Source organism: Anopheles coluzzii, chromosome 2, assembly GCF_943734685.1.
Source record: "Anopheles coluzzii chromosome 2, AcolN3, whole genome shotgun sequence".
Classification (NCBI taxonomy): domain Eukaryota; kingdom Metazoa; phylum Arthropoda; class Insecta; order Diptera; family Culicidae; genus Anopheles; species Anopheles coluzzii.
The window spans coordinates 18,927,835-18,940,108 of record NC_064670.1 but is presented as its reverse complement, the minus strand read 5'-3'; the positions used below and the strand labels follow the sequence as shown (position 1 = coordinate 18,940,108).

At 48.6% G+C, this 12,274-nt stretch overlaps 4 protein-coding genes across 4 annotated transcripts in view; 2 read left to right on the top strand and 2 right to left on the bottom strand.

The window, feature by feature from the left end:
* The window catches only part of LOC120951140 (uncharacterized), a 92,985-nt gene extending 86,056 nt beyond the window's left edge, over nt 1-6,929 (top strand). The window contains exons 7-8 of the mRNA XM_040369683.2: nt 2,381-3,768; nt 3,836-6,929. Coding sequence (XP_040225617.1) covers nt 2,381-3,768; nt 3,836-4,044 — 1,597 coding nt within the window. The 3' untranslated portion in view covers nt 4,045-6,929. The remainder of the gene's footprint in view (nt 1-2,380; nt 3,769-3,835) is intronic.
* Nucleotides 1-8,695, bottom strand: part of LOC120951141 (autophagy-related protein 16-1) — a 248,691-nt gene extending 239,996 nt beyond the window's left edge. Inside the window, exons 1-3 of the mRNA XM_040369686.2 lie at nt 8,254-8,695; nt 7,209-7,976; nt 6,995-7,137 (exon numbers count right to left, since the gene is read on the bottom strand). Of these exons, the coding sequence (XP_040225620.1) occupies nt 6,995-7,137; nt 7,209-7,976; nt 8,254-8,353 (1,011 nt within the window). The 5' untranslated portion in view covers nt 8,354-8,695. The remainder of the gene's footprint in view (nt 1-6,994; nt 7,138-7,208; nt 7,977-8,253) is intronic.
* A 310-nt stretch (nt 8,696-9,005) lies between these two features.
* Nucleotides 9,006-10,320, top strand: LOC120950978 (uncharacterized). Its single transcript, XM_040369427.2, has 2 exons — nt 9,006-9,131; nt 9,205-10,320. Exon 2 carries the CDS (start codon nt 9,252-9,254, stop codon nt 10,251-10,253), a length of 1,002 nt encoding a protein of 333 aa, XP_040225361.2. The 5' UTR covers nt 9,006-9,131; nt 9,205-9,251; the 3' UTR covers nt 10,254-10,320.
* LOC120950977 (uncharacterized) lies at nt 10,259-12,103 on the bottom strand. Its single transcript, XM_040369426.2, has 3 exons — nt 11,055-12,103; nt 10,605-10,990; nt 10,259-10,515 (listed from the first exon to the last, which is right to left on the bottom strand). Exons 1-3 carry the CDS (start codon nt 12,018-12,020, stop codon nt 10,335-10,337), a joined length of 1,533 nt encoding a protein of 510 aa, XP_040225360.2. The 5' UTR covers nt 12,021-12,103; the 3' UTR covers nt 10,259-10,334.
* Nucleotides 12,104-12,274: the final 171 nt, after the last annotated feature.

Sequence of the window (12,274 nt, the reverse complement as noted above, 5' to 3'; positions counted from 1 at the left end):
ACACAGCCACCGGCGCTAGTGTCATTATTATCATGTCCGGTGGGCTCTCTAACAAGCGTTTATATTATTGTTATTGCTCTACACCTTTCTCCCTCCACCCTCCACCTCCCTCCTCAAGGACGTTCCGGTTCGATGACCTTCTCTCGGATGGCCGATCACCGGGGTCCGTCACCACAAACCCAATCACCCGGCCCGGCGAAACCACGACTTGCGTGCGGTGGTCGTGCCTCCTATGTTGCCGCATTTTTATGTGTTTTCCCTTTCCTTTTTTTCCATCACATCACCCCGATCGGCCATGCTTGCCACCGATTAGATGGTTCCACATTGCAGAGGCTCTTCTGCCATGCCGAAAAAGCGATAAGATAGATGACAGTCCACAAACATTAGATCCTTCTTTTGGAGTCTAAAATATGGCTAGCATAATTGAGCAAATCAAAAGCACGTTATCATGGCAACACATTTGTGGGACGGGAAATGGGAAAGCATCATAACACACACACACAGCAGGGGGCCGCAGCTCTATAGCCAAACATGTCGCTGCGTGCGATCGCGCTCACACGCCGTTTCCGCGCTTAGTGCGATTGATCAATGACCTCAGCTGGGCGAGTGGGGAGGGGACGGGGGACGGGGAAGAAGTATCATTCCGAATGGCCCCTTCACCACATCTGATTGAAACACACACAAGGTTTGCGGTTTTCTGTTTGTTTCGAAAAGTTTGTTCTTACGTTTCGTTCTCTGCTTTCAATTAAGTCTCCCGTATATCCCGCCAGACTCTGAAGTCTGTGGACCTGTTTGAGGACGTCGAGAAACAGAAAAGCATAAGAAAGGGGGTAAAAAACGTCCCAAAACGATCCGAACCAACAACAAACAACAACAAAAAAGCGATTATGGCACGTAAACGTAAAACTCGTTTTTCCGGGTCATTTTTATCACGAAATCCCGAAAAGCCATTTCGGCAGCTCCACCACGGTGGTAGAAAAGCGAATGATTCTCAATTTGGAATCATTCTATACCTTTTCTGCTTTGTTGCTGTTGCTGGTCCGAATATCGACTCGGAGGAGAATTTGAACGTTGGGAATAAATTAATCGGCAGCTTTTTTTATCGAAGCAGAAAAATTGCAACCTTCGCAGCGTTCACCAGCTTCAAGAGCCGAATAGGGAGTTCCGATTTACGCATTCTGCCCAAGGGGAATGACTCCATTAGCTGAGCTCCGCCTGTGCCACAGTGACACAAACGTACCTTTCGCCAGCCGAGAGCCATCGTGGCACTGATGATGGACTAGACAGTGAAAAGTGAACGAAACACGAAAGCCACCGGAAGAAGAATTGCCAGAGAATAGAAGTAGAGGGCAAAGACTCACTACTGGTGAAATGGAAAGCAGCCGAAAAACCGCAGACCTAGATCAGAAGATCAGCAGGCGGTTTGGTTGTTTGCTTTTCAACCTGACGGTGAAGACGGCGACGACCGCACAATAACGGACGCCGCTGGACGTGGCGACATACTTGTACCAAACAATTTGCTTCGCTCCAGTTTCGCTTGGTGGCGGCCACCTTCCGGCTATGGGTCGAACTCTTACTCTTACGCTCGCTGGCCTCGTCTGGATGCTCAATCACACACACACACACACATGCACGGAGTGAACGGGAATAGACACTATTTTGTTATTTCAATCTGTTTCAACGCCGAACCTCCAAAGTAATCGACGACCAACGATCGTAACCCGGAAACATATTCCAAACTTTAAACTCCAGACTTCAAAAACGACGCTAGCTTCTTCTAGCCCAGATCGGTAGTGTAGGTAGGCACCAGCCGGACTGGACCAGCACTATCGATGTAAATTGATCAATTATTATAATTACTAGCTGGTTACAGTGCGACAACAACACCGCTGCACCAAGTCCCGCAGATGAGACCAGGGTCTTACTCGAGGTGCTTTGCGCCACCACAACGTACGGTGGTGGTCGCCTGTACTAGAATTCATACCCCGTTAGGATCGTTAAATGGCCATCTGCCCTTTTCCCGGTTCTGTACCTTCGCCGCAGATGTAGGGCACTGTATGCATTACGGAAGGCGATTGGGGATGGCAAGATTTAACCGTCCAGATTTGAATATGACATCCCCAATCGCCACAGCGTAAGGTGTCGAGAGTGTCGAGCTGCCCCGTGCATTACCCGATCACTATCTTCGACCTCCTTCATAGTGCCACCAATTGCTTGATTGCTTGATGAACGAACAAAACACCATTTGCATTCCGGTCGTTTGCATTTTAGTGGGAGACTGCATCACTGCAATTCCTTGCTCCACTTACGATTACTTCCATTGCAAGGCGCCACGATTCTAATCCGCGCTTTTGTTTTTGTCCCGCCACTCCCATTCCAGCTCGGCCAACTTCTACCAGACCACGATGACTTGCGAGCTGTCCGATATGGACCGCATCACGCTGGCCGGCTCGTCCGCCTTCCAGACGAACGACGGTGCCGACTACCTGGAGAACAACTGCGCGGAGGAGCCGACGAAGCTGTGCGAGTTCAAGCGCCTGTCCGGCCGCATCTTGAAGACGGTCGACTCGGTCTACCAGGACGTGGCGAGCGTGGACGAGTGCCGAGAGCTGTGCCTGAGCTCGCCGTACCGCTGCCACTCGTACGACTACGGAGATACCGGCGATATGGTGTGCCGCCTGTCCCACCACAGCCGCGCCACGCTGTCCGACATTCAGGATCCCTACCTGGACGTGCCGGAAGCGGCCACGTACGAGCTGTCCTCCTGCTACAACGTGTCGATTGAGTGCCGCGCCGGCGACATGATTGCCAAGATCCGCACCTCCAAGCTGTTCGACGGCAAGGTGTACGCCAAGGGTTCGCCGAACTCGTGCTCGGTCGACGTGAAGAGCTCGCTCGAGTTTGAGCTGCGCATGGGCTACCAGGACATTGACTGTAACGTGCGCCAGAACGGGCTCGGCCGCTACCTGAACGATGTGGTCATCCAGCACCACGACACGATCGTGACGTCGAGCGATCTGGGGCTGGCCGTCACCTGCCAGTACGATCTGACCAACAAGACCGTCTCGAACGATGTCGATCTGGATGTGACGGGCGATATCGAGCCGGCCCTGTCGGAGGAGGTCGTCGTCGACTCGCCGAACGTGGTGATGAAGATTACGACGCGCGACGGCAGCGAGATGATGCGCACGGCCGAGGTCGGCGATCCCCTGGCGCTGCGCTTCGAGATCCTGGACCCGCAGTCCCCGTACGAGATCTTTGTCCGCGAGCTGGTCGCGATGGACGGCGTGGACAGCAGCGAGATTACGCTGATCGATGCGCGCGGCTGCCCGACCGACCACTTCATCATGGGCCCGATCTACAAGAGTGCCAGCTCGGGCAAGATACTGCTGTCGCACTTCGACGCGTTCAAGTTCCCGTCCTCGGAGATGGTACAGTTCCGGGCGCTCGTCACACCGTGCATGCCGACCTGCGAGCCGGTCCAGTGCGACCAGGACGATTTCGGTGGCGAGCTGCGCTCGATGGTGTCGTACGGGCGCAAGCGGCGCTCGGTGAACGCGACGACGAGCGCGGTGCTGGAGGCGGTCGCACGCCACCGCCGCGAGACAACACGCCAAGCGCCGCAGGACGATATGCTGCTGGTGCAGTCGATTCAGATCACCGACAAGTTCGGGTTCGAGAAGCAGCAGGGCGCCAAACCGAAGCTCAGCAGCAGCGAAACCGTGTTCGTTGCCAACGATGGTCAGGGCATCTGCGTTAATGGATTGGGTAAGTATGCACGCACGATCGATCGATTGGAGCCCAATGCTAACGTGCCCGTTTTTTTCTTCCGCAGGTCTGATCGTTGCCGGTGCCGTGTTCCTGCTCGGCCAGCTGGCCGTCATTGCCATCTGGACCTATCTGTGGCAGCGTCGCCGAAAGCAGCGCCAGTTCGAGAACGCCTCGATGGGCTCGTCCGTTGTGCCGACACCAACGCTCACCGGTAGCCGGGCGGACTCGATGTGCAAGCTGTACGACAGTGGTTACGCGGGCAGGCACTTTTAAACGCCTAAACCAGGCGCCCAAACGCTAACCACAAACCCCACCAAAATTGACAACAACACAAAAGAAACAGAATATTTTTAGAGCGAAACGAACAAAACAAAAAAATACTTCCGACACACTTACACATAATGTAGACAGTGACACACTTACGGAAATTTAAAAAAAAAAACATACGAATACGAAATCTATTTGTATGGGCGCGCGCCATCGGGTGCAGGAATGTCCGCTTCATCTAAGCGCTCGCAAACCCGGCCAGATTAATGATTTGCCGCCCGGGAAACGCATTCAAGGACACATAAGCATAAGGCGCTCTTGTCATATTTGCGCAACGATCCCTTTGCTTGCGGTGCTTGCGTAAGTGTGTGTTCTTGTGCTTCGTACACAGTAAAGTGCCTCCAGTAAAGGAGTCTTTTTTTTAAGCAAACGAACACATAACTCACACAATTACACGATCGAAGGAAGGAGAAGTCGAGAAGATGGAAAAAAACAAAAACGAACAAAAATCATTCAATCATTCTATCAATAATCATTTTATCACCATTTTCATGAAAAAAAACGATCATACAATTAAAAAAAAAACTCACACAGACACATTGGAGAAAAGGACGACTAGAATATAAAAAAAAAACAACAACAGAGGGACAACATGAGCTGTAAAACTAAAAAGCAAAATGGGGATTTTGGCAAAGGGCAAACATTTAGCAGGAAACATTAATTAGGGAACGGGTTTGGTAGGGACTGTTTGTATGTGTGTGCGTGTGCATGTGCGTGTATGCAGAAGGGGGTGTGATTGTGATAGGCATTACGAATTAAATCGCAAAAGAAAAGCTTCTTCCGTTTGTGAGACTGATCTGTGTGTGTGTGTGTGTATGTGTGTGAAACGAAAACGATTGCAGCGTGAATGTAAGTGGTTGCATTGCCATGCGCTTTTGCGCCATAATTTGGCGCAAGTGCACGTGTAATGGAACGTGTGTGGTTGTGCGTGCGTGTATGTACGGTGTGATAGAATTAGTAGCAACTGTTTCGACTTCACTGCGAAGAAGAAGAAGAAGAAAAAAAGACACACACACGCAGACAAAATTTACCTAGCTAAATGCGAAGCTAAATAGTATTAACGGTAGGACAGGCAGGATCACCCTTTCCCCTAATGCGTTTAATCTTCCCCATCCACGGTTTCCAGTCCAGAGTGTTGGAAGGTTTTGAATTGCAAAAAAAAAACACACACACACACAGGAGGGGAACCATTGACCAATATCGGTAGTATCGAGCGCAGTGTATATCCATTTGTCCTTTTCTCCGGACTTTAAGGCCACACCCGCGTGCCCGGTGTACGTCGTCGGTGAATTATGCGGCGATCGTGTTGGAGAGGGGTTTGGAAAGCCCTTGTAAGACCGTAACAACGATCACAGTACGCTCAATGGGTAATTCAAATGAAACCGGGAAACTGAACGCTTTTATTTGAGTTGCACATTGGGTGCATGCAAAACCCAGTAGCACAGAGTACAGGGAAAAAAAGGATTGCAGCTGTTTTTTTTTTTTTGCTAAAAGAAAAAAGCCTCATCTCATTTACGGCGCCCGTCAACGCCGGTGCAAATGTGTGGCCTTAATTTTAAGCATTTATCGTAATTTATTTTTACTCAATAATCCCTAACTTTTATTAGTTCTTTGAAGCGTCGTGAGCATGATGTGAGCCGACACTCGTATTAATCTTCTCCAGTCGCGTCGCGGAGGGTGGCATGTCTAGCGGTGCCTCTATCGCTCCCTTTGTAATTTAATAGCAGCGAGCGAACAAATCATACTCAGTACGCAGGGGGCCGAGATACAAGCGAGTGCTGTACTTTCCTTATCGTTCTACTTTTTTTTTGCTCAGCTGCATATTCATATCTTCTACAAAAGAAGAACACACAACAAAAAACTGACGAACAAATGTGACCCAGTGGACAGTCTGCTGTATTACCTTGCAAACGGAACTGCCACCGAGCGCGAAGGCAACCGGCATACAATAATTCGCAATACAACTAACCTTAGCCAACAGTAAGCAAACACATAACAATAGTTTAGTAGCTGGATAGTAAAGGTGCGACCAAGTGTCTTTGCCACTAAAAAAAAAGGTGCGCACAAATGTTTCCGACCGTACCAACATGTCCATAGCTTCAACACACACTTTTGCTTTGGCAAAACGTTACTTTTTTCGCACACAAAAAAACAGTTTATCTTCTACGACCAGGAGGGTTTTTTTTTTCAACGATAAATCATTAATAGCATTCATTGCTCCATGAAACATTTCTAAACTTTACACCATGAAATACAAAACGAAAGTAATGCAAAACAAACGAAACGAAAGAAGAAAAAAGGAGACGGCAAAAAATTTACAAAAAAAAAGGAAACAGACACACAAACACCGTATTAAAGTCAAACAACGTAAATGATAATTTAACTTAATTTAAATGTAATGAAATCAAATTAACATTAACTTAATTGCGCGTAAAACAACCTTAGGCTAGTATAGAATGGAAAAAAAAACGTTGGAAACAGTGGAGATAGTGCAGAAGCAGTAGAAAAGGGGGGAGAACGTTTACGCCAGGCGCCGAATCGAACCGAACCGGCCAATCAATCAATCAACGCAATGCGATCGGATTTTTATTCGAACGAAACATTGCGCAATAAGTACTACTTATACATACAATACATATGCATATGTTTTCTATGTATTCGCAAGGCCGCACACCTGCTGCGCCGTTTCCGCCGGACCAGCGGGCAGGGAAACGGTTATGCAGCAGTGGCCCTCACCAAACGGACATCGGTTGGCAAGCGAACAGATAGGAAATCGTTTATACTGTAATGTGAAACATTATTTTAATAAAGTGAATAAATTTAAAAATTAACTTTGCGCACGTGTTCTTTTTAGGCTAGATTGTGAGAACTCTTACGTATGTTATAGAACGCTCACCCTTAATCGATGATCCACGACCGACCACATGCGGCTGGCAGAGTCGTTCGAGGCGGCCAATATCATCGAACCAGTCGTATCGAACTCCACCGAATTGATGCCTTGATTGCTGCCCACCAGCACGCCACGTTGTTCACAAACACCTAAAATATGGTCATAATTAGTGCTTGTGTACTTAACCGATTAAAGAAGAATAATGTTCCAATGGCCGTACCTTTTCCCACATCCCACAGCTTCACCTTCCGGTCGGCTCCACCGGTCGCGACGATACGCTCAATCGGGCTCCAACGCACCGCATTCACCTCCCCGTCGTGGGCGTCGAACTTAAACTCTACGCCCTCCGGCAAACCGTCCACATCGAACCGGTCCAGATCGGCACCGATCGAGGACGGGCCGGGAATGTCGCGTATCGCCCGCTCCAGCTCGCTCTCGATGCGTGCCTTCTTCTCCTTCACAAACTTATCGTTCTCCTTGTTCATGATCTCGGCATCCCGCGACTTGTACTCCATCAGCAGGTTGAGCAGCTTCGTGTTTTCGTCCTGCACGGCCCGCAGCTTGTCCTCGGCCGTGTTGGCGCGCAGCTGCGATGCGAGCGATTCGTCCTTAATCGTAACATGTGATGCTTTCATCTCGTCCAGCTCTTCCTTCAGTGAAGCGCAAAGGGCCGTCTGGTCGGCCAGCGCCCGCTCCTTCTCGGCCAGCAGGCGCTGTAGCTCGGTCAGCTTCTGGTTGAGCGTTATCACCATCTGCGAATGTTCGCCCTTGCGTTTGTGCAGATCCGTCAGCTCTTCCTGCTGGGCCAGCACTTTCTTCTCGAGCGATTGGATCTGGGCGTTCGTGATGGTGGCTACGTCCGTGCCGAAGGTGGTGCCGCCGCCCCCGCCCGCACCACTCACATTGACGCTGTCGCGTATTTTTCTATCAATTTTCAAATCCAAATTTTCCTGCCGAAGCTTGGCGGCGGTATCGAACAGTCGGTTGTCTGGAAAAGAGAACAGCAGAGGGGATGGTAAAAAAATCTCGCAAAAAAGAATAAAACACAACCATATGGAGAGTACTCCGGTGGGGGCGAAAAGACATTCAGACATTACATCAGCGATCGTCACTTTCTCTTTTCACTTTCACACGGGCAGATGCGGGGAATAATGCCGTGCAATGCAGTGCAACCGATGCAGGATGCATTGGCTACGTACGCATAATCTAATTTACCGCCCCACCTATGTCAGTGAACCGCCCGGTGGTTCGGCAAGGACACTTACTGTAATGGATGATGTCGGCAAACCGTGCCGATTCGTTTTTATTTCGCTCGCGCAACCGATCGGCAATGATGTCGCGCCAGTTTTCCTGCATTTTCGCCATTATTGCAGTACAATACGCACTGACCAAACTGCTTGCGCGATGGACAAATTAGCTTTCGAAACAGTTCACTCTTTTCAATTGCGAAATTTCGGACCAGTCCCACCAATGAATCGTTTTTCCCGTCGGTTTTTACACTAATGTGATTGCTACGGACGTTAGAAGCCGATGCGCCAAACGAAAGCACAGACCGTTCGAAACACTTTTGCACGCTTTAGTTCATATTTTCAATAAATGTTCTGTATCCTTTTTAGGCGGTACAACGTATGAAATTTCGATTTCCACTGCCAGATTGCACCGCATCCGAGCCCCACCGTGTGTTTGTGTTTTGATTAGCACTTTGTTCGTCTGATTTGCTCCAATTCACAAAACTGACAGCAAAAATGTAAACAAATATCTTGACAGAGAAGGCGGGTTTGATATTTGCTTGAATTATTTTGAACGAATTTCAAGACCGTTGCCCAGGACCGTAAAACAACAAATTTTAATGGAAAAGGATGTTTTTTTAGAAAATCACTTAAAATAAAACTAAAATTTTTGCAAATATCCACACGATATCGCTTTTAGACTAAATGCGAACAAATAAACTAGTCAAAGATCATTGAGTATTATACACACCTTGGTTGACTGCACAACATGTCAATGACACGAAAAACAAAAGAAGCCAATTCCGCAAATGTGGAACAGCCCAAGTGCTGGTGAAAGCACAAAACATTGACGAAATTTTATCCTCCGACTTTGTTTCGATTCATCAAACTGAATGCTTCACTCAAATGCTAGGGTGAGTGGTAAATCGATAAAGAATTGAATGACCTGTACAAATTAACAAGCATTCTGGCGCTTCGCCTTTGCAGCTGAAACACTCCTTAACAACACGGCGCATCCAAACAGCAAACTTACCATGACAAGAATAGGAAAGGCTGATAGTGTAAAATCCGAAACGTCCTCACTGCCAGACGATCGCACCATGGACTATGCGGTAGACAATCCGGCCGAGGCAAATTCCGACTGGACGGATGAGGTGATCGTGAAATCGGAAGTCATACTGCCGGCGGAACAATTGTCGCCATCGAAACGGTGCCGACTGTGTGACAGTGCTGACCATATATGGGTGCCTTGTTTTAGTTTGGGTGGAGGCGTTGAACTGACCCCGTCCCATCTGGAGACCATTACCCTAATATCGGATATCGTAATCAGATACGAGACGGACTTTTCGTCTGTCGTGTGCTCGTACTGCCTGCTAAAGATTGAGGAATTTACTGTGCTACGGGATGTGTGGAAGAGTAAAGACAAAGAGCGGCACAATTGGGACGAACCATCGACAAAGCCGAAGCTACCGGAAATTAGCATTAAAGCTGCCGCCATGATGGACGCTAGCACACAAACTGACTCTTCTGACCAACTGATAGCTGCAAGCAGTGCAGAAGTACCGGAAAGTGTCGCTGGCAGCAAAGAAGAAGGACCAGAACCCGCAAAAGAAAAGGAATCAATTCCATCCTCTGCTGCAGCTCATGGATCACCGTCGACTTCATGTAAAGAACATGAATCGCCAATTGTTCGAGCTACAGAACAGGAACCAACACTGCCCTCGGCTTCAGAACAGGAATTACCACCGGATGCTGCTACAGAACAGGAATCAACATTGGCTTCGACTGCAGAACAAGAAATGGAGCCAGCCTTAGAAGCACAAGCTACACCTGCCCTAGTATCAGCGTACGAACAGGACACCATCATAATCGATGATGCAGATGATAGTGAAGAAGTGATCGATGTAGAACGGTATTACGCGTCCCGCTCGAAGAGACGACGCACCAGAAGTCCAACGAAGGACGAACTTATTAGGGAAACGTTGCGGCTGGTAAAGCAACAGTATCGACGGAAGCGACACCAGAAAATACGCTAAACAAATACGTTTCCCTTCGTTTATTTTTATCAATTTTGTTACAGTTGCAACAAACCTTAAAATTAAACTATTTATGTAGAATTATTCTTGCTCGGTCGGAGGCGTAACTTCGAACATTTTGCAGAACGTCTCATCCTTCTCCACGATAATTTTGCGGAGCAGTTCGCTCGGTCGCAGCGGCGGTAGGCTCACCACTAGACGCCGGTTGCCCTGATTTTCATTTCCATGGCTTTGTGACTTGAGCCTCAGTTTACGCGCGATCCTGGAGAGAGCGAGAGAGATGTGGAAGAATTGAAATAAAAATGAAAACACCATCATTGTATTAAACCTTTCCCCGTGCGCCTCACTTACTCATGAATCATTTTTCTGTCATCCTTCGAATACTCGTTACTAAACACGATGCAATGTTCCGCGAGCTTTCCGTCACGTAAATCCTGCAGCTTCTTCCTGATTTCCACTCGATCGAGCTTAGCACCCTCCGAGCTGTCCCCGCCGAGCCCTTGGCGACCCACCTTCTGCTCGACACTGATCGGGTTCACTATACCGTCACCGCGAGCACCCAGACCGGCGCCACTCCACCCCAACTTGGCCAACAGCTGAAAGCCAATGTTACCCGCGTCGAGTTTGTTGCTCGCGTCGGGTTCCTTCTCCATGGATTGTTCTTCGCTGTTGGACTTTGTGGCGGACGATTTCGACACAACCTCAATGCCCTCCACCTCGGTAGCATTTTTCTGGCGCTACAATTGAAAAGCAAACATGAATTAGTGCATTATCACGACCAGCACCACCAATCATACTCACTATAACGGAGTAACAATACTTCGATAGACGTTCCTTCGCCCTTTCCAAAACTATTCGCATCGCAAGCTTGTTGGTACACTCCTGCGACTTGGCGATCGTTATACCACCAACCACGACAGATCCTCTGAACACTCTTTCGTTTACGTTATGCACAATTGCCTCCATCTGTAGACCATCTTTATTGACCTGGTTGAACATTTGCATCGTGTGGCGCATATCGTTCAGGATGATGAGGTCGCTTCGCAGACAGTTCAATATGAACGTCGGTATGCTCGGCACATCGGACGTGTCCTGGGGGTCCTTTGGCGGATCCAGCTTATCGGTCGCTTTCAGAATCGTTGATGGGTCGTCTCTTCGCACCTTGCAGGCGGCTGCGTCCGAGGCCGACACGAATGTACGCTTCAGCATGAAGGCACGCTTGCGATGATACTCGCCGCCGATGCCTTCCGCCAGCTTGCTAACCTGCTCCATGGTTTCGCGCGGATAGGTGCACCTCAGCAGCTCGATGTTCATGTACACCTGGGCCAGACAAACGAGCTCATCCGGCGACAGCACGTGCTGGTTTTTCTCCAGAAAGGCGAGCCTCAACTGCCAGTGCTCTTCCTCCTCGAGCGGATTGCGCAGCTTGTAAATGTCGAACGGTTCCTCCTCAATGCTTGCCTCATTGCACTCATCGCTCGAAATAGGGTCGCTTGTGTTGAGGTTTTTCTGCTTCTTCAACTTTTTCTTATTACGAAGCAATTCTGTTTGCTCCACAGAGTCCTTTTCCGCAGCGTCACTATCGTTTGCTGGTGACTCCTCCGGTACGGCACACACCAGACTGCTCTGGACGTTTTTAAACTTTTTCTTTTTCTTCATGGATTTTATCAGCACTATATGGTTCCCTTCGGAAGCACTGTCACTTTCGTTTGCCTTTGTCGCGTTCGGTACGGCCGACGCAGGTTTTCTTTTCGTTTTTTTGACCATTTTTGTACGATTTGGTAGCAATCTATGCAAAACCACGTTTGCTTGCTTGGGAATAATCGAGTGCCTTTGTTTATGTTATGGTTTTTGGGCTAGCTGTCATCAGCTGTCAACTGGTGCAAAAGCAAGGTGCATACACTGTTTACCGGTTCGTTTCAAGGTTCGTATACACGAACCGGTTATATTACTGGATTTTAATATTTCGGTTGCGAATTTAGTTTTAATTGATCTATCACTGCATTCAATTGCTTCATTGT